Source organism: Gouania willdenowi, chromosome 3 (genome assembly GCF_900634775.1).
Source record: "Gouania willdenowi chromosome 3, fGouWil2.1, whole genome shotgun sequence".
Lineage (NCBI taxonomy): Eukaryota > Metazoa > Chordata > Actinopteri > Blenniiformes > Gobiesocidae > Gouania > Gouania willdenowi.
In genome coordinates, this window is record NC_041046.1 from 7,021,126 (window position 1) to 7,043,876 (window position 22,751).

General features: G+C 38.8%; 1 protein-coding gene across 3 annotated transcripts in view; it reads right to left on the minus strand.

The window, feature by feature from the left end:
• Nucleotides 1-22,751, minus strand: part of lrrk1 (leucine-rich repeat kinase 1) — an 87,864-nt gene that overhangs the window by 5,586 nt on the left and 59,527 nt on the right. For 2 of the 3 annotated variants that reach the window (XM_028477264.1, XM_028477266.1), the window contains 11 exons: nt 21,657-21,860; nt 21,442-21,581; nt 21,226-21,363; nt 13,717-13,911; nt 10,712-10,863; nt 9,710-9,827; nt 7,179-7,295; nt 6,132-6,368; nt 4,616-4,830; nt 287-886; nt 8-109 (listed from right to left, as the gene is read on the minus strand). In XM_028477264.1, the coding sequence (XP_028333065.1) occupies nt 8-109; nt 287-886; nt 4,616-4,830; nt 6,132-6,368; nt 7,179-7,295; nt 9,710-9,827; nt 10,712-10,863; nt 13,717-13,911; nt 21,226-21,363; nt 21,442-21,581; nt 21,657-21,860 (2,218 nt within the window). The remainder of the gene's footprint in view (nt 1-7; nt 110-286; nt 887-4,615; nt 4,831-6,131; nt 6,369-7,178; nt 7,296-9,709; nt 9,828-10,711; nt 10,864-13,716; nt 13,912-21,225; nt 21,364-21,441; nt 21,582-21,656; nt 21,861-22,751) is intronic. The other variant, XM_028477265.1, reaches the window with a different exon arrangement.

The window sequence follows — 22,751 nt, forward strand, 5'->3', positions numbered from 1 at the left end:
CACTCACCCTAAAGAAGAACATCCAGGAGGACAAAGATCAGCAATGACACGCCCCCTCAGCTGATCACCATGAGACTGGATTTCAATCACCATCACGTCACCTCCACGCCTGACACACACACACACACACACACACACGCACACACGCACACGCACACGCGCACACACACACACACACACACACACACACACACACACACACACGTTTTATATTAAACCTGTTACTAGTTTCACTCTGAAAGCAGATTATTTTCAGTAATTAGGCTGAGGTAAAGTGTGACACTACCTTGGAATCCAAACGGTTCCATTAACTGACAGCACAGTGAAGGCTTGAAACTGGGGCGCAGTGGGAGCACTGGTTTCTCTAGAGCCCGTTGGAGGCTCTGCTCTCTGATCCTGGTCTGGTTCTGTGTTCTGTGGGGGGCTGAGGCCTGGTTCTGTGTTCTGTGGGGGGCTGAGGTCTGGTTCTGTGTTCTGTGGGGGGCTGAGGTCTGGTTCTGTGTTCTGTGGGGGGCTGAGGTCTGGTTCTGTGTTCTGTGGGGGGCTGAGGTCTGGTTCTGTGTTCTGTGGGGGGCTGAGGTCTAGTTCTGTGCTCTGTGGGGGGCTGAGGTCTGAGGACTTTGGACAGACTGAGTCCATGGAGCAGTACTCCTGTTGAGGGTTTGAAACCTCACTGTGGATCCATCCAACTTCTTCACATGTTTGCACCTTCTCATTCCAGCAGGTGTTGGGATCAGTGGTGGTGACCTCTGCGGTGACCTCTGCGGTGACCCCTGTGGTGACCCCTGTGGTGACCCCTGTGGTGACCCCTGTGGTGACCCCTGTGGTGACCCCTGCAGGACGCTGCACAACAAAGACGTCCCGTAGAGGATTGCTGTCTCCACAGCTATCAGGAGAACAACAAGAAAAGCAGAAGTCAAGAGAGAACAAAGTCCAACAAACACTTTTACAGTCCTTGTGTATTAAAGTCCTCTTGTATCCTCAGGAACAGTGGAACACATTGGCCCTCATTTATCATCCATGTGTGAAAACAGGTGCAAATCTGAATTCACATTTGGTCGTACAACAGGACCAACTTGAAACAGTGGTATTTGACTAATCCCAGGGTACAAATAATCGGGTGTTGATTGAATTCGATCGTCATTAACTTGTTACACCCTCCTGTTTTGGTCAAACAATAAAATTAACTTTTTCCAAGATGAAAATCGTCATCCTCACATTTATAGTGGAGAAAAACAAAGATGTGAAAATTGGACTTTAAACTCTGTGGAAGAGGATCATCTACTGAGAAGGTGACATCTGCCCCCCTGTGTGCGCTGAGAACTTTACAGCAGAGATCCTGGAGAGACACACGAATGTGACATTTGTATCGACCTCAGTTGTCTGCATGTTTGAAGCAATAACCCTTGAAAAAAACTTAAAATTACTAAATGTTATCCCTTCCTTATTTATTTATTATGCCCTCAGCTAATTTCACCTATAATTCATCACATTACTGATTCAATTCTGCAGCACATTTGTAAAAGTTTAAGGAACTATTTACATTTAAAAGCATAAATCAGGTCCTATTCATGCTGGTTTACACTATGTCTGCTGGAACAGGCTCTAGCTTCCCCTAAGACACAGAACATCATTGGTTTCAAATTCATTAAACATAAATAAATATATAATATAAAAGCACCAACATGTCCAAATCAATAAGTGACAAATACCAGTCCCTGCAAGATCCTCATATACATTTACTTGATATTAGGACAATTTTTTTTCATTTAATTTGGGGATATTTTTCAAAATGATTTGAATTTGTGTATTTGCAGGGACTGAGATATCTACAACTGAAATAAATGGTTATTTACACAATGACTCATGTTTCATTTGTCTTCATTCCTCTCTGCTGTTGGCAAATCAGTTGCTTTAAAGGGCCAGATTTCATAAGACACAGAGACAAACTACAATGGCCTCATGTAAAGGATTTTTTTTTATATCAGCGAGTAGTGACATAACCCAGAGTTGGGGTCCAAATTAAAAATGAAGAATTTGCATAAAGAAAAATGGTTTTAGATCCCAAAAAAAGTAACCTTTATACTATAAATTAAAACAGAGATCAGACTTTTTTCTTACATTCACACATGTAGTTATGAGCCGATGAAAATAGTAAAAAAAAAAAGTATTTATTTGGATTTCCAGAGCGTGTCACTCAAGAACCAATGCATATATGTGACAAATCATTCATAGCTCAAAGATGATTTAATTACAGGGAACTGAGGCATACGCTAAGTAGTTTACTGAAGGCCCAAACATGTTCCAGACCCAAACCCCAACAAACTTTTTCCAATTATGAGGGGCTGGCATGTCCACCAGATAGGATGTATAGCAGATCTATTTGTATAATCTGAGAGAGTAGGTGGAGCTGTATTAGGATACCAAATTTCATGTGTGAAGCTGAAAATGGAAGAAATTGTCACTAAATTGTCCATATCTCAAAAAGCATTCATTTTATCAAACTTAAAATTTACAGTGTGACTATTGATTAATCACGGAACAATTGGAAAATATAAACTAGAGACCAAAGTGCGTGGGCCCTTCATGGAATGACCCTAAAAACACACAAAATAGCAACAAAAACAAATTAACAAAAATATGTGACCACACAAACACAAAAAATAAGTGAAATAAAGAGAACAATGACAATGAAAACACAGATAAGCCTTTGTCTTTTCCAGTGTTAATGTTCAGATTGGTCATTATTCTGTGTGAAACGTGGCCCTGGAACAGTTTTTTGTGGCCATGCTGTGATGAAAGTTGCCCATCTCTGCTATAACGGCAGTGGAGCAATGGAAACATGACTTTTAACAGTAACTAATAAATAAAGTTAAGTTACTTAGTTATTTTTTGGTGACGTAACTAGTAATGGTTGCTAGTTACCCATTTTTAGTAACTGCATCTCACAATTCTAACATTTCTGTGACAGAACTAGAGAACAAACCTTTTATCTGTAAACCCAATCCAAAATGGAAACTCAATACTCTTCATGAAGAAAAGCAGATCTGGTTCAATTTAAGGAAAACATTTTAACAAGAGCTTCACCCAGCTTTAAAAACAACAGCTGCTTCCTGGAGTCTTTGCTGGTAACTCAGCAACCTCGAGGTCATGAGGAGACCTGAGGAAGTTAGCGGTTAGCGCCCGAGGCCGCCACATAAGCGTCCATCAGGCCGGGCCCACATGTTTACAGTCCCCTTGGTGATGAATGGACTCATCAGTCTTCAAATAGGACGAGGGGAAGAGTTTAGAGAGTAATAAAGCTCAGCTTCTTCATCGCCCTGGTTTTAACACTATGTCATGGTGTGAATGTAGTCTCTGCTCTTCAGCCTGTGGCTGCAGGGCGTGAGGATGGATGGAGTGGTTGGATGGAGTGTTGGTTGAAGGTGTCTAAGTGATCTGATCACAGGGGTGTGGGTAAGTGTGGCAGTGTGATCACTACTCTGTGTGTGTGTGTGTGTGTTTACATGCTGGTGCTTGAAGAGCGGTTTCACAACACAGTCCTGCCAATTTTTAAAAAAACTCTTTTTTTCGTGCTTTCACACCAAGTCTAAGCTGCAGCGTTTCCTACTCTATCTCACAGGGAAACGTGACAGTGTCACAAAAATATTAGTTTCACTTTTTGTGTTTTTTTGTGCTGCACGACACGACTCTGAAACTCAATGTGTTTGGATTGGAACGTATTTCATGTTAATACAACACTTCATTCAGGGTTTGGGTTATGGCTAAACTCATTAAAATGCATCATTATGAAACAAGGAAGCTCCACAACATTTTGTGACGTGTAACACTGGATTTCCAGATTTTAATGTTTTTACAGCTTTTTACAGAAACATGTGTCATTGACCACTGAGCCAAATTTGAAAGATGAAAAAAATGGTTTAAAAAAAACGGTTTGTTTTTTTCTTTGGTCGAAGTTATGACAGATTAACAGCTGCTACAGTGGATGGATCTTCTTCCTTCCTTTTTCAGAGCAGATAAAATCTTAATTTCTGTCAGGACATAAAAAGTGTATCTGAAGAAAATAATCTACCCTAGCTTTAAAGATGTTTTCTGTTGCACTTTTTGATCATGAAAAGCACATTGCCTTGTGTATAAATTGTGCTATACAAATACATTTGCCTTTCCTTCTGATGGGATCAGTTTAATCCAGTGCTCCCAACCCCACTAAAAAGTTATGAAAACCCCAAACTAAGTGTTCTAATCCGACAGTGTAATCCGTTTTTTTCTTTTGAAAAACCCATTTTCAAGATTTGATCCAATCCATTATCCAGAATTCTAGATGATTACTTTTGAAAAACTGGGCCCTGGAGATTGACACTGTCTAAATAACACATCAGGAACTGAACTGAACCTTGTTTAATTTAATAGTAGAAACTTTAAGTCATAATATCACTGCCTGGATCACAATTCTCACACTTCTCTGCCCAAGTTTGAAATGAATGAAAGTTAAAGTTTACACATTTTTCTCCCACGCCCTGAGGTACAAGGTAACGGTTGTCTGCTGTTAAACATGTAGGAGGTGGACTAGTGCTCATCACTGCTCACATCAACACTACTTTATCACTGCACTCACCAGTACTTAGCACAGAGCCCAAAGGAGGCGGCGTGATAGAGGAGCAGTGTGTTGGTGTGGTCGTCCAGGATCCAAACAGCTTCCTCCCCCAGCAGACTGAAGCTGGTCGTCATGGATACGATGCAGGAAGGTGGGCTGTAGGCCTCCAGCCTTTGGATGGCTCGTAGATGTAGAGAGTCAATGACCAGCACGCCTGGACCGTTGGAGAACCACAGCTGACACACACACACACACACACACACACACACACACACACACACACACACACACACACACGCACGCACGCACGCACGCACACACACGCACACACACACACACACACACACACACACACACACACACACACACACACACACACACACACACACACACACACACACACACACACACACACACACACACACACACACACACACAAATTACGCATATGGCATAATTATAATTTTTAAATGTGTTGCTGTTGGAATCGTAATTCAATTGTAATTGAGTTTAGATAATTGACTTTGTAATTTCTATGAAAATTCTACAAAAATTGATCATTTATAATTTAACGCTACACTTGTGAACCATGTACAATATACAGCGTTGGGGTCAATTATGTTTTTCAGTTACAATTAGTTTTTAATTACCCATGTTCAATTACAACTCAATTACGATTACAGCGACCAAGATTTTTTACAATTACAATTATTTTTTATCCTCTGAAAGTCAATTACAATTACATTCTCAATTACTAAAGTTCAATTACAACTAATCACAATTATTGAGCCTGAAATAAATAACCTAATGAAAGCTTACCTTCCTCTTGTGTTAGCTTTCTGTTAGCATCTCTTATGCTAACGAGTTCTAACTCAGCTGTAAAATACACTAAGAACAAATGTCTATCATCTAATTTATTTCCTTTCTATTCGTTACCTTATTAAGCTTCCTAATCAATGAAAATATAACTTCATATTTTTGGTGTGGGCGTCTGAGCCTTTTTTTTGTCAGTATAGCCCTAGATTAGATTTTTTTAAAATGATAAAATGTGGGAAAGCTTGATATGAAACATATTTTAATAAATGTTAACTACATATGTGTAGAACTGTACATAGAACTGTAACACGGTTGCACAGTTTTTGCATTAAATTATAATTGACAAGTTCTGTAGATTTTTCATGGTAATTACAATTACAAAGTCAATTACAATTACAACACCAACAGCTTTTTTAAATTACAAATACAATTATAATTACACCAAAAGTATTAAAACATACATTTTCATAGATATTAGTTTTTAGTGTATTTTACAGCTGATTTAGGACCCGTTAGCATAAGAGATGCTAACAGAAAGCTAACACAAGAAGAAGAAGGTTAACTTTTATTAGGTTATTTATTTCAGGCTCAGTAATTGTAATTAATATGTAGTAATTGAGAACTTAATTGTAATTGACTTTCTGAGGATAAAAAAAATAACAATTTAATTGTAATTGTATTGAATTGTAGTTGGGTAATTAAAAACGTAATTGACCCTAACCCTGCTAGTGGTGATGGTACCCCCTCCAGCTGACTCTACCTGGGAGCCGCTGCTGACCAGAACCATGCTCCTCACAGGGTACGGCCTCTGCCTCGGGTCAGAATCCTTCAGACCAAACACGGTCTTGTTCAGGGAGTGTGAGCACAGGTACGTCTCCCCATCCAGAGGAACATCATCCACCAGGCCGTACACGGCCACCAGACCATCAGACATGCCAGCGAACACTTTGGCCAAACCCTGAGCAGATAAACAGAGCTTCTTCATTAAATCACCTACTGCAGTGGTTTCCAAACTATCCACCGTCCTGTACCCCATCAGACATTTAACCTGAAGCCATGTACCCCCTACTCCTGTACACTTAAAAAACATCATAATGTAACGCCATATACAATGTAGCCCAAAAGGGAAATTAGTGTCAGAATTTTAGCTATACTGTAATAATCCATTAGCACACAATAAAACATTATTTATTACTGCATGTATTTATTTAATTAGCATAGATTTTTTTGAGGTTCAAAGGATCAACAGAACTCTAATGTTTGGATGAATTTTAGAGTCTTAAATAGTTCTCCATGTAAAGACTTTTTCTGTATTTGGTTTTCCTGTTTGTCAAAACTGAAAATCCACTTTCACACTAGTACGTGGTGGCAAAAAGCACGTTTTGCTAGCACAAAGCAATGTAGCTCATCATATTTTCACTTTTTTGATGACCACTAGAGGGCAGTCTAACAGAGGCCAATGTGTAGTTTGTGGTAATGCATGTAGGCTCCTGACTGCTGCTCTATTTATATCACAGTTTACAATGTTGTCATGCTCTTTTTTTTTTTTTTCACATTCTCCCTATGACAATTTGTATTCCCCTGGGGGTACCCATTCCGTACCCCACTTTGGGAACCTAGGACCTACAGTACATACATTTACATACAGAGCGGGTTCCTCCCTCCTTCTCCATTAAAACAAAACAAAAACCAGGGGAATTTCCCGGTGCTTTTTGTGTGTAATGACAAACATAAACAGAGCAGGTGAACGTGTCGGGTGTGAGCAGACCTGCTCTCTGGCTGGAACAGGAAACAGGCAGGTAATGACGGCGGGGCAGGAAATGTGTTTCTGTGGCTGACTCAGAGGACACATGTCCTTCAAACTGTAGACGAACACCTGCTGATCCTGTCACAACAAAAACACACAAACACATTTAGAACTCAGGCTGGGACTTTAACACAATATTTAATTACAAAAAAAATAACGCACTAAAGAAAAAAAAAAAAATCACTTTTTTTGTGCTCCCAACAGCATAGAACCTTTTTTATTTCACAAATTCCCAGTATACCCATAACACTGATGCACAGACTACGGTAGAACCTGAGGAGAAGTCGTTGCTGTGCTTCCTGGGAGTTCATTTTAGTTGAAAACAAAAGCCGATATTTGTGCAAATTGTGCAAGACAGAGATTGCAGATCACCGGAGCACCTCTAGCCTCAGCTAGCACCTCAATGCTAAACATGTTGTGGCTAGCAAGGACAGCTAGCACTGACAGTGTCTCCAATCCACACTAGACAAGATGACTGGATTCAGAGCCAAAATGAATAAAGCTATATTTACACTGCAAGTCAAAAATCTACTTCAGTAGAAGTACTGTTACTTTGATGAAATTAAAGTTACTGGTGTAAAAATCTACTCGAGTAAAAGTTACTTAGTTACGTTTCTTTGGGGGGTATCTCTCTCATGCGATGAAAAAGTACAAAAACGTGTATAAAGGTCAAACTAGGTTCTTTTTTTAACTATTATTAAAGAACACCATTTCAAAATAACATACATGAGAACAAGACATGGTGTTGCTAATCTGGATTAATAAAATAAAATAAATGTCAAGGACATCAATTTGATGAGGTAAGTGCTTAATACATTCAATAAAATATCTCTGAAAGCAAGAAACGTGTACAGTATGTTATATAAAGTCTATAAAACATTCTAGGTGGAATGTCAAAAACTTTGTATGCATCTATGCATTTAAAACAAACTGTCTACTTAACAGATTACATTGATTATGCATAAATTGTGCATAAACGTCAAAGAAAACATTTAAAAAAATGCTTAATGAAGTTATGAGAGATAATAGTGTCAGTGCAGACATTTACAACTAACAAAACCATTCTTCAGGGGCTTCATTTATAAACGCTGCATATGTAAAAAAGAAAGCGTACGCCACTCATTAGCAACGTTTGGGAATTATTAAAAAAAAACCTGGCGCAATAATGTGCGCACCTCCAAGGCAGCTCTGACCCTGCTGTACGCACAAAATCATTAGAAACGGGAAACTCCGCCCCAACAGGAAAAGATGAAATTAATGACAGCTCTGTGAAATAGATACATTTGTGTGAAATAATAGAACATTGCACATTTCACAACACACATCAAATAAGGATGTATTTGCCAAAAACAAAGGAGGAAAAAAATGATACTGACGCCCCAGAGTGATGTGCACACGCCTACAAATAAACATGAAATATATTAATAATAATAGATGAAATTAAAATCATATGATCATTGCGAAAAACTGCCGATCAATTGGCTGCAACACCTGTAGCTGTTATAAAAAGGAATGCGCACACAATGCGTAATGATGCACAGTGGCTGATCAGGCACTGCTGGAGGACGAGGTGCACGGGAGACTCTGGAGAGAGAGGATCTACAGAGACCAGCGAGACCTAAAGGCAGGACCAGGACCCTCCCGTGAGGAACCAGTGCTGCGGGAGGGTGGATTAGGCTGCGGTGGGAGGGAGGATGAGGTGCCACCGTCCTGCACTCACCAGTAAACACCCGTGGACTGATGAAAAACATGGTTGTACTTGACATTAAATATTGTAATTTATGTAACGGAAAAAGGCGCGGGACGAGTGTGCAGGATTTATTTTACTCTGCAACGGAATCTATTTCCAATGTAATGAAGTACTGTTACTTGAAATAAAATTTACTTAAGTAAAAGTAAAATTACAGATTTTAAAAAGTACTCAAAAAAGTAGAAGTACACAAAAAAGCTACTCACTTACAGAAACGAGTGAAAATGTAATTCATTACTTTCCACCCCTGCATATTAAATGCGTCTCAATCAGTTTGGAGTATGAACGTCTGGATTATTTACTTACAAAGTCTCTAATTAATTAGATTATTCTTTTTAATCGAGTCCCACCACTAATTAGAACAGCTTTATTAATCAAAAACGGTGGAGATCAAAACAGACTTTTGAGCAGTAATTTCAATCCTATTTTACATCTTTTTTTTGAGCAAATTATCTTTAATTTATTGATCTATGACAGTCTTCATCTGATTAAAAATGTATCGCCCGTAGCAGCTTTAAATGAATCTAAATATTTTCCATAAAGCCTCACATCATAACACAAAAAACAACAAAGAAAAAAAACACAAGTTGATGTTAAATGTTAAAGTTATTATGGCTTCCACACCTTTGGAGGAGTTTAATTACATTTTTGTGTTGAACTGAAGTGAAAACTGTTAGAGGAGCAGATGTTCAGGCATGTTGGTGCTTTATGTAAGGAGGGTTCTGATTGGCTGTTGTGTTACCTCAGTGGCCATCCACAGAGTCTTGGACATCTTGAGCTGGCAGTTGATGATACTTCCTGGACAAGAGATCTTCTTCACCTCCACCAGGCCTTTCTGCACGTTCACCACGCTGTAGTTCCTGTAGAACACACGACGCACGCACAGTCAACTAAAAACAATCCCTAGGGTCTGACTACTGGAGAAGCTTTAAGTAATAAAGGTTTAAATAGTCATGCAGCACAGAACAAAGGGCAGCACTACCATTGCTGTAATGTATGAATGAACCTGAACTACACATTGGAAAATATAACGAGTATGTTTAACTGTAGGAGGGTCGTAGTCGTAGGGAAAATGATGGCGATGCCCAGGTATTTCTGAACACTTTTACCCAAATACTCCAGTTTAGTCTCACAGACCAAAAACATAAAAACAGAAGTCCTTAAATGAACCAAGTGAAGGAGCATATTGCTGTGATTATCTGTCTGTCTATCTGTCTGTCAGCCCTGTGATGGACTGGTGACCTAACCAGGAAGTCCCACTCCATACCTTCTCCCTATAGTATATTTTGTAGTTATAGGGGCCAATAACAGTGATTTTATCAAATAAAAAAGCCAACTCTAATTTGCACAATTTCAGAGTGTAATACGTCGCTAATGTTTCTCCCCTCCTCTGAATAGGAGGGGCTTCCCGCTTGCACCACTCACAACATCGGTACCGACACGCCCACTCGCACTCAGAGAGAGCACGTTGCCTACTTTATGATAAAAAAAAAAACACCAACCAACATAAAATACAAAAGACAAAAATATTAGGAGGTTAAAGAAAGGTTCGCCCGTCAAGGAAAATTCTCAGCAGTTTGTTGTTTGTATTTTAACTTTTAAAAGTTACTAGGGGGGATCCCCCCCCCCCCCCCCGGATCAGAACTACAAGTAAAACCAAATGATACAAGACCCTGAATACATGAAAAACATGGGATCACAGTCTCACAAGAGCAGATGAGGCCATGTTTGTGCAGACACTGACCTCTCCTCATTGAGTCCACTCCAGAACACAGCACTGTGTCCCTGCAGCTGGGACAGGAAGAGCTGTGATTGGCTGTCACAGGTCAACACGTACCTGAGGCAGGGGAAGCTGGGCTCCTGCATCTGACGCACACACTGCAGGGCCAGAGGCCTCTGAACAAACACACACACACACACAAATTACAATTATGGCATAATTATAATTTTTAAAATATGTTGCTGTCGGAATCGTAATTCAGTTGTAATTGAGTTTAGATAATTGACTTTGTAATTTCCATGAAAATTCTACAAAAATTGATCAATTACAATTTAACGCAACACTTAGGAACCATGTTACAGTTTTATGCAGGGTTGGGGTCAATTTCTTTTTTCAGTTACAATTAAGTTTTTCAGTTACAATTACGTTTTTAATTACCCATGTTCAATTACAATTTAATTACGATTACAGTGACGAATATTTTTTACAATTACAATTATTCTTTATCCTCTGAAAGTCAATTACAATTACATTCTCAATTACTAAAGTTCAATTACAATTAATCATAATTATGGCATATACCCCCATCACTCACATCCACACACATTTCCCCACTGCGAGATGAATGAAGAATCTCTCTATCTATCTATCTATCTATCTATCTATCTATCTATCTATCTATCTATCTATCTATCTATCTATCTATCTATCTATCTATCTAACTATCTATCTATCTATCTATCTATCTATCTATCTATCTATCTATCTATCGATCGATCTATCTATCTATCTATCTATCTATCTATCGATCTATCTAATCTGCTGTAATTCATTCATTTTTTTTATTAGCTTCCTCTACCAACACCTCAAATTCTGCTGCTTCCAACTCATGTATTTGCTTCCGCACACTCAGCTTTCCTTCACGCTCCATGTTCAACATAACACGTACTAAATGCTCATTTAAATAGGGCGGTCTACACTACTTCTGCACGTGCACTAATCATTGCTGCAATTCCTCGCAGCAGGTGAGGAAAGTGCGTCACCAAAGGATTTAGGGAACCAACTGGTTTACCACCCTTTAGTTCAGATATTAGTAAATTCGCCCCTAGACTAATCTGATAATTTAATGAGGATAGCCCCTAATTTGATAAATCTACTACTGAGTTATGTAACATTTTCATACATTTTAAGGTTATTTAACACATTAAACTTTTCTTCTCTCTACAACTTGGGTGATAGTGATATTCAGTCTTTGTATGTTACACTCTATTTTAAAACTCTATGTAACTGGTTATGTCATTGTGGAAGTCGTTTCTTGGCCAGAAATGAGAATGACCACTGTATTTTCAGTTCATGTTGATGATTATAATTTTTAACCAAAAGTACACATTTCAGAATTCCCACAGTATTCAATGACAATTTTCCACTCATCCACAAATAGCCCAGTACTGCTATTGCTTAGCCCCATTTGAGAAACACTGATGTAAAGCACATTGAATGGCCTTGTGTATGATGTTTGGGATGAGTGGGAGAAAGGTCTCAGGATGATCCCAGCCTTCATTCATGTACCTGGAGATACACATGAGCTGTGTCTGAATATTCCCTCCTATCTCCTTTCCTATCCACTTTTCCTTAACTCCAGGAAGTGTTTAAGTGGCGGCCTAAGTAGCATTCCAATTCTCTAAAAGCTAAGGAAAAGAGCCTCAAACCTCCTTTAGCCTAGGAAACACTGATGCATCCAAGAAATTACCAAAGGAGACAACATAATGCTGACCCACAACTCCATGCAACGACAACATTTAAAGGGACCCGCTCATCAGTGTGTTCACGGAAACTCACAATGACTGAAAAGATCATCTAAATTAACAATGCAATAATATGACTTGAGTAACTTTAAATAATCTAAAAGGAATCATTCATTCAGACATTTTTAGCCACATTATGTTTTATTCAACATATTCCATTCACCTAGGAATAATTTGTGCTGTTGTACATGTGTACACCTACAATGATAGGCCTATATCTTGCAAAATGCAATAATTTCATAAAATCATACAAATTTTGGATTAATGTTGATTGAGTGGAATGTGAGTGTGATTAACCATTTTCAATGTGACGTTCTTTTAGTTTAGTTCTGTTAGCCTCTTTTCCTTTGATTTACATTCAAACCTTTTGATTTTAGATTATATCAGTGGAAAGTGTTTTAGTAGTCCGTTTTTGTAAATGTGTAATTTTTTCACCACGGCAGACGTCACTAACCCTCGCTGCCGTTGGATTATTACGTTACCTAGTGGAAGTGCGTCTGATTGTCAAAACAACGTGATGGCCTTTACCTAACTCCTTTGGGAACACCTTTTGTGGATGATGTCATGGGGTTAAGGAAAAGTGGATAGGAAAGGAGATAGGGGGGACTGTTCACACTCAGACATTGTCCTGCTTGTGGCATTTGTCTCACTGATTTAAAACTCCTGAATGTGATGAAAAGCTTTAATGAGGTCTTCAGTAGATTCATTAGACTCATGTTGGAAACAGGAAACTGGCACAACATGCAGGACAGACACTCTCCAGGAAAAGGAATGATGAACCCCACTTACCTTTTCAAAAGCATTGTGATGTGGTGTTTCTCTATCTTGTGTGTGTGTGTGTGTGTGTGTGTGTGTGTGTGTGTGTGTGTGTGTGTGTGTGTGTGTGTGTGTGTGTGTGTGTGTGTGTGTCTGTGTGTGTGTGTGGGTGTGGAGACGAAACAGGAAATGTTTCAACACGTTCTTAAAATTGTGACTCGAGGTCTGAAAATGCCGTCCCTCGGTCGTCTTTCCTCCTCATAAATATCACTGCTGTCATCACTACGCAAAAAGCTTTGCCAGTTACCACCTGGTTGTGATCTTTCTGAGTCATGAAACCTTTGACTCTGGAGATGTTCTTTAGGTGGTAGAAGCTGAATGTCAGATCTGAGTCCATCAGAACACGAGGATTTAAAAAGAAAAGAGCTAATATAGATGAGAGAAAACAGCAGGACGGCAGAGGCGTACCTTCTCTGGCTTGGTGTCCCAGCACTGAGTCAGAAGGTTCTGGAGGCAGCAGAACTGGATCTCCTCTGGATCGCCCAACGACGGCCGAACGCCTCTGGAGAGCTTTCTAGCGATCTGAAGCTGATGATGTCCCAGTGCTGGCCTCAGTCCAGTCAGGAGCTCATACACCACCATCCCATAGGAGAACATGTCCACCTGATGATGATGAAGAGGTGGTGGTGAGGAAAAAAGAAATATAATGTGATAAGTAAAAACGGCAACATCTCTAAGCTCAAATTTCCATCTATCCATTTCTGACCCACTTGTTCCTGTTTTCAGGTCACAGGGGTCTTCTAGTGACTATCTCCAGCTCTCATTGGGTGTTAGGCAGGGGGGGTACACCCTGGACAAAGCACCAGTCCATCGCAAGGCCACACATAGACCACCATTCACACTCACATTCACTCCTATGGGCAAAAGTGTCTTTTATCTTCGTGGAGAATTGTGACTATTTGTCTTCTAAAAACACTATTTAAATAAAGTTTACTTACTTATTTAATAGATAAATTACACGTCTTTTGTTGTATTTTTCTGTGTAAAGCTCTATATCAATAAAGTTTACTTACCGGTACTTTTTTACTAGATAAATTACATCTCTGCATTATTGGAATCTGTCCTCGCAGCAAACGTTTTACTTGTTGTGGTTTATTACTTTATTAATTGTTAAGCAATGCTTCCACATTTAAATGGATGTGTTTGGTGGACAAAGTTAAACTTCGAAAAAGCTCGAGCTGTTTATAGTGTGAAGAAAAACAACTGTTCGGTTTGTGTCTCTGAGCTGACTCACAGATAGTAAGTGTGGGAATAATAAAGCTCTGGGGGAATTCCAGGAATAGCTTCTGAAGCAAACATTAGCACGTAGCCAAAAGCACTAACTGCCTCTGTGGTGACATCACTTGTTGGTGACTCCAGATATCATTAAGGTCAGAGATATGCGACGGCGTCACCTCGACTGGCACCCTGACCTCAGTTTGACAAGTCTATAATTCCTTCTCTCACACTTTCCAACGTCTGAAACCGACAATTCCTCAACCAGCTCTGTTTAGGATCGCTAATGTGCTAGCTTAAAATAAACCATGTTGCTTTGTTAGTAATCACACTGAAGGCAAAAACAAATCACTAAGCCTGGGAAATATATTGAGATTCAAGATATATCAAGATTTATATTTTGGCGATATAGAAAATTACAATATTGCCTGTATCAATGTATTTTATTTTATAGCTTATTTTGTATTGAAATACATTCTAACCCAGACCTTCCCCTAAACAAGTCACAACTCCAATAGTGTCCAGCTGCAGCCCCGGAGCGGAAGCCCCTGATGGGACAACAAGCCTCTGGCTGGGCGGAAGTGCCTCTGACGATGCGACAAACCTCGAATTTAGCCAGGAAGTGGAGGCGGTAGCAGTTAGGGTTAGTAAAAATTTAGGTAAGTATAGCAAAGTTGCCAGAACAGTGAATATGGTTACTGGTATTGTACGTCATTTCCGCCCAGCCAGGGGCTTGTTGTCCCGTCAGGGGCTTCCGCTCCGGGGCTGCAGCTGGATACTACTCCACAACTCACTCACACGTGCTGTGCCATAGAGCAGTGGTTCTCAACCTTTTCACCCCGCGACCCCCAAAATAAAGGTTCCAGTGATTGAATACCCCCAACTATAAAGGTGGTTGAACACATGGCAAGTTTGGTGTAGTTGCAGAAAAAGAGTAAAAATAAGCAAAAATGAGCTCAAATTGTTCAAGATATAATTTTAGTTTCTTAAAGGTGGCCCCCTCCCAGTGTCTCGCAACCCCAAGATTGAGAACCCCTGCATTAGAGGAGAAACGGACAAAAGTGGTAAATATTGTGCAGCTGTTTGTTAATAAATGTGCCTATGTGGCATTTTGCATCAGCAAATTTAAAACAATTGTATTTCTGGTTAGACTTTATTAAGGTTAAAAATACCAATATTTTAATCATAAATCGTCATTTTGAGAAAAATATATTGAGATATGAGTTTTGGTCCAAATTGTCCAGCTCTAAAAATCACTGGTTTATTCTTCTTCTCTTTGTGCTTATCCTTTACAGTTTATTGGAATCTGCTCGTGTTTATTCCATAATAATAGAGATTGTTGACATTAATCTAAGAATATAATACATAGGCTACACACAGGATATGAGGATTTAAAAATTGCACTGGATTAACTTGTCTCGAGACCACACGCTAGCGTTAGCTTTAGCGTTAGCTTACTGAATGGAAATCTTTTCCATTTTTTTATGTGTCAGACGTTTGCAAAAACTAGGACATCAGTCCATCATATTTCTAGTCACAAATTCCTTTGAACATTTACTTTAGGCCTCATTCATCTGACAAATAAACATCTGATTTTTAAATATTTAAGATAATTCTGAACTGATCAGTGACTTTACATACATGCAAGGATTCATTTTTGTTGAGAATTGAGTTGAAAAAAATTGTCAAGATTTTAGATTTTTGCATGGTGCGCTTTGAAATCAGACATCTGACAGTTTTTGTCTGTCAAATATATTTAAAAGAAAACTAAAATGTTACTGTTCAACCTTGTCATGGTTTTTAAGATTGATTTTTATGCTCTTATCTTTGTTTAATTAAAAAAAAAAAAATGATGGTTATTTTTTATATTATAATCTGAATTGGCTCTCATCCACACACTGCTGAGCATTGAATTGAAATGATTGACGTGATTGGATTAATAGTTAAAGAAAGTCTAAAGCTTGGAGCTGAGAAGTGAAAATATGTGAATGTTACAACTATGAGGTCTGAGCATGAGCTTTGCCAACTCAGCTAACATTTACTTAGACACAGTGACGCGTATGGAGCTGTGCGTTAATCGTTTCCCTTTGTCTGATTCTTTCCCTGACACGTCTCATTCCCGTTGCTGTTAATTGTAACGTTTGCACCTCATCAGAAAGGGACGTTAACACCTGAGAAGAGGAGAGTGTGTGATGAGCTCAGCACATTCTCTCTGCTCTGTAAACGTGTCCTTGACAGAAGGAGAAGCAGTGAAACAGTCAGTCCTAATAAACACAGACTCCCTGCTGGGATGCCTACAGCACGCGCACGCACACACACACACATACACACACACACACGCTCATATTTTCTGCTGCAACATCAGGAGCCTGTTTCAACGTCAACATGTAAATAATTGTGTAACTTTGATCATGTCTATCCTAACTATGAGCAGGAAAAAAAGTAAGTATTCATATGCAGAGTTTGGGGGTGGGGTGGGGGGGGTGTGGTATCAGGGCAGCGCAGTTTTCATTAAAGTTTTGCCAAATTCATTCAAAAAAACACAATTCTTAATATAATGTACATTAAATATTTTAAGATAAGATAATCCTTTATTGATCTCACAATGGAGAAATTTACTCGTTACATTTGGCATTCAGTAAGATCACTCAGGGTGTGCAGAATAGACAAGAAATGTGCAGACAGTTAAATAGTAGAAAGAGGTATCTTATGTACAATAAGTAAAAGCAAACATCATAAGGGGATGGAGTTATAACAATTAGGAAATAAGAATAAATACAAATAGAATAAAAGTTAGAACAGACTATAAAACCGAGAATATCTCGGTGCAAAGTTTACAGTTCTAGTGCAGGTTGTCAGTAAGTGACGCTGGTACAGGGAATAAAGTGGCGCTGATACAGAGATTATTGCACATAGTTTTGCAAAGGGGGGTTATTGCACATGTTACTTTAGGGTCTTTTTGTACAGTCTGACAGCAATGGGGATGAAGGCCTTGCGGTAACGCTCCTTCTTGCACTGAGGGTGTCTCAGTCTGCCACTGAAGGTGGCATAAAACACAGAGCCATAAAACACAGTGATTGTACAAAATATATATGAATTCATCTGTTCTTTTGAAAATAGAAGTTATTTTTTGCCGCTCGAGTAATGTGACCATCATCTTCCTTTCAAGACTATGTTTTGTGTTTCAGGATCAATTTTAAGGTTCTCTTATTGGTTCTCCGGCACTGGCCTTTTAACAATCCCCAAAGTCAGGACACACACACACACGCACGGTGAGGAGTTGTTCCAGTTTAACGGCCCCCGTCTGTGGAACAGTCTGCCGGAGAACCTCAGGGCTGCGGAGAACGTTCATATTTTTAAGAACTGGCTCAAGACCCACCTTTTCAACTCAGCGTTTAACTAATTATTCATTCATTTTAAGATTTTTATCTTTTATGTTTCTATAGTTTTAGGACTGTTATCTTTTATGTGTTATTATAACTATCCCAGTGTTTCCTCAGATGGAACCCTCTGCACTGGGGGCTGTGATGGCTGCAGTGCTGCTGTCTGTCTCGTGGCCCTCATTGATGGTAAATGGTTTTTGCTATTTTGCTGTGCTGGGGGCTCTGTCTCAGCGCCCTGTGGCCACGGTCTGTGTCCTGCTCCTGGTGCAGACGGCTTCTTATCTAGATCCTCTGTACCCAGTCATGAGCCCTTGTCTTTATTTTAACCTGTTTTGCATGAAAAGTGCTTTTTATAGATAAAGATTGATTTGATGTTGAAATGTTATTAAGATTATTATTTTGTAAAATACTTTTCTGCTGCTTTGATTCTAACACATTATTGTTCGTTTCATGTCACAGATGTTAGTTCTTCCTCAGGTGTGTAGCATCATTTTTCAGTGAAATGGTACCAAACTTTTGAGACTTTAGGTTGGTTCTTCTTCTGTTGTGCAGATCTTCTTGACAACATAAATGGTGATGCGACACTGCACCCGGCAGTTCATGTATGGTACTGCGGCAAAAATGAAGCAGAAAGCGGCCGCCGGCCTGATTTTATCATGAATTTACAACATTAAATGATGCGTCAATGCACATTTTTATAGTCAACATCATCAATTACGCTACTAATCCTTTTTGCATTATTGTATATGTTACATGCATTGTTATTGGCGAGAATCTTGGTCTAATGGTCTAAATATTTAATTCTAGTTTTTCTTTTGCTTCCTGGTAAGAATCTCAAACTCCGCCTATGGAATTAATAAAGAAAAATGAGTGGATAAAATAAAACGTGCTGTAATTCACTGATTCTAATTCCAGGACAGTTCACATTAAACCTTCATCCAATCATTCATTCTGTGTCGCATCATATTAGTGATCTAGTTTCTGACGCATACACAGAACAGTTTGGGATTATTAATATTCCAATCATTAATAATCCACAGTGTGTTGTAAAGAAAATGAAACTTATTTAATAGGGCTGAGTGATATATCAAGATTCAAGATACAGTATATCAAGTTTTCTATTTTGGTGATGTAGAAAATTATATTATTGCCTATATTGATATATATATATATGTATAATTTTATAGCTTATTTTGTTTTAAAATATTTGCTTTAGGAGTCGTTGCTTTCATTACTTCTCAGAACAGAATCAAAGGCACAGTTAGATGGATTTCTGTGTTCTAACCCAGATCTTCACCTAAACAAGCCACATTACAGAACTCACTCACACGTGCTGTCTCTTCTGTCTGGTCTGTTAGGGGAAGAAGCATGACATTTGGCATATGTGCAGTTTTTGACCTGCGGAATTGAAATCTGCTGAGAGCCAAAAACAGGTTTTTCTGCTACTAGCCAAACAAAAGTCACATAATGAAAATTAAAACCACATTTCTAAGGTTCTGGACCTCAGGGATTCTAAATATGATGCCTATTTGACAGTAACTGTGACTGGTATCGCCATATTTGAAAATCCAAAATGTCTTTATTTTACAACATAGAAGCCTGACATCCAAGATCAATGTATCCATAATTGATCAACCAAATTGTAAATAAATGTGTAAATTTAACCCTGAATTGCCTCTTTGGCAGACTTTATTTGCATTAAAGTGATCTAGATTTCTATTGTATATTAAGATATGAATTTAGCTCCATATCACCCAGCTCTTTTATTTCAACAGGGTGAGTTCTTGGTAAAGTCCCAAAGAGGGAGGCAGGCACTGCAGAGCTACAGGAAGGCTTTTATGGGCCATTTTGGGTCTGTCTCTATTTAAATGGACATGTGGTAGTAATCAGACAGCAAGGCTACAGAGGACGTAACCATCAGAACAATCAGTCCTCTGACTGCAAATCCACTGATGACAGCTCAAATAAATACAGCTAAAGCAGGAGAGCAGAGGGCAGAACATCGCTGTGATCTCCAGCTCCTGCTGTGGTTCTGAACCTGCACATGTTAGGATCACATGACCCTGCTGGACTTTAGTAGTCAATGATAAAACCTCACCTAATGTTCCAACACTTTCCAGCTTAAAGCTCTTCATCCTCAAATAAAAACTCATAACAATAAATCAAAGATCATTTGCTCAGATCTCCTCAGTAAATACTCGGTTTATTGACATTGTCAGTAAAGTTCGGTGCATTGCATTGTGGGATGTGGAGTCCTGTTGACATATGCATAGAAGTGTTTTTATTTCATTCTTCCCAACAAATTTCTGGTGTTTCTTTTCATAAATGTTACAGCAAAACAATGACAGATGTTTATTTTGAGGCTTAGACACAAAGATCTGAATGCAGCCAAAATGTAACGTCTCACAGAGTAAAGTAAACTGGGAACAAACCAGAACAAAAACATCACTGTTGACTGGCAAAGAAACACAAGAAATCACAGTAAGAATGAAGGAAAAACACTTCTATGGATCAGTCTAAGGGACTCCACTTCCCACAATGCAATTTGAGAAACTTTTCTGACAATTTCAATAAGAAAACAAACTTTCAAGCAGCAATTTTCACCTTTTCTGACTTTTATTTGGGCAAATGACCTTAGATTCATTGATCTATGAGGCCTACACTACATACACACATACAATGTGGCTTTATGTGATAAAACATTATCACCTCCAGCAGCTTTAAGGATTATTATTGCAGTTGTGTGAAAAAAAGAGAAATAAAAAAGAGGAGGAAAAAATGGGGAAAGAAAAAATAGTTAAAAGAAAAAAAAAGCAAAAAGAGAAAAAAAGAGAGACAAAAAAAAGAGAAAAAAAATACAAAGGAGAAAAAAAAAGAATAAAAAAGGAAAAAAGAGAGGGAAAAAAGTTAAAAGACGAAAAAGAAAAAGAAAGAAAAAGAAACAAAAAGGGAAAAAAGGAGAATAAGACAAAAAAGGAAGGGGAAAAGAAAAAAATAGGAAAAAGAGAGATAAAAGAAAAAAAATGTAGAGAAAATGAAAAATACAAAGGAGAAAAAAAAGAATAATAATAATAATTAAAAAAAAGAATCTAAGATACCAATTCAATATTCTATTTGTATAGTGTGTTGTCACAATGCCTGGCTGCCATTTATCCATCCATCCATCCATCCATCCATCCATATATCCATCCATCCATCCATCCATCCCACTGAGTTGCCAAACAAGCTGAAAGCTCTCTGCAAACCGTCACCAGCTGAATCCAAATTGATAAAAACAACAAATGTGTTGCTGATGAAGGCTAAAAAAAGCAGAACGTACTTTCTCATCATACACAATTCCAGGTTTGACCTCAGGAGCCTGGTAACCAGGTGTTCCTTCCACACCCAACGCCCCCTCGTGGAAGGATTGTCGAGAGATGCCATAGTCAGACAGTTTCACGTTGACTGGATCGTGTTCCTGGAGTAAAAACATCAAAGAGAACAGATTGAGATGGGGTGGGGGGTGGGGGTGGGGCTGTCAGGACACCTCACACACCTTCAGCGACCACACCAGGATGTTGTCTGATTTCAGGTCACAGAAGATGATGCTTTTCCTGTGAAGGTACGCCAGTCCAGCTGCGATCTGATAGGCTACTTTGAAGGTCATCATGTGACCCAGAGGCATGTACTTTGTACCTGTTCACACAGAGCAGACGATTGGCTAACACAAAGGAGGAGGCGTGGCTTCCAGTGGAACATGAACATGGGTACCTTGGTTTTTGTGTTTCTCCTCCAGCAGGGTGTTGAGGCTGCCCAGGGGGGCCAGCTGCAGGGCCAAGCACAGCGGGTGGATGCTGATGCCCACCAGGGACACGATGCACGGGTGCTGCAGAGAGTGCAACATGCTCGCCTCCAGACGGAACTCAGAGAAGTTCCTGCAGGCGTTGACAGACTGGATGTGTTTCACCATGGTGTCTATAGCAGAAGAACACAGAAACACACGTAGAAGACTTTGTTACTCTGTTCTGTTTTTTAACACACCTTTATGAATAAATTCACCACTTACATTTTAAAGACACTTACATTAACAGTAGCCAGAGGTGAAAGTACTCTCGTTACTGTGATTGAGTTGCTTTTATGAGTACTTGAACTTCTTTGAGTATATTTCTATATCAGTCATTTTACTTGTACTTCAGTATGTTTCAAAAAAAGTAAAGTCATTTGTTACGGTACTTCTGAGTACGATACATCAGTACTCTTTACATCTCTGACAATATTTGTGTTTTTGAGTTTCTTCACATAAAAATATCAAAACACTTTATCCATTAATGGTTTACACTACAGGTACGAATAAAATATTTGAAAAAAAAATAAATACACTTTCTTTCAACTAGGGTCATAATAATATAAATAATAATAATAATAATAATAATAATAATAATAATAATAATAATAATAATAATATTTAGCAACCCTAGTTAGAATTTTGTGTTTTTTTATTGTATTATTTTGCATGAATGCTAATATTTATGTTTGATATGATAAAGTTATTTAAAATCCCAATGTTCAGTAAATTTCTAAAGAGCCCCTTCCATAAAGGAAAATGCAAAAAATAAAATAAAAAATTAAAGTATGCTCTGAGCTGGCCTGGTGTCGCCTTGGGGTTCCCCCAGAACGGCTGGAGGAGGTGTGCGTGGATCGGGAGGTCTGGGCATCTCTGCTGAGACTGCTGCCTTCGCGACTCGGCCCCCCGGATAAAAGCGGTAGAAAATGGATGGATGGATAAAATATTCATCCGTTTATTGATTTTTAAGAGTTAAAATATAAATATATTAAGGATTTGATCAGTAGTCAAGAGGATTGCAA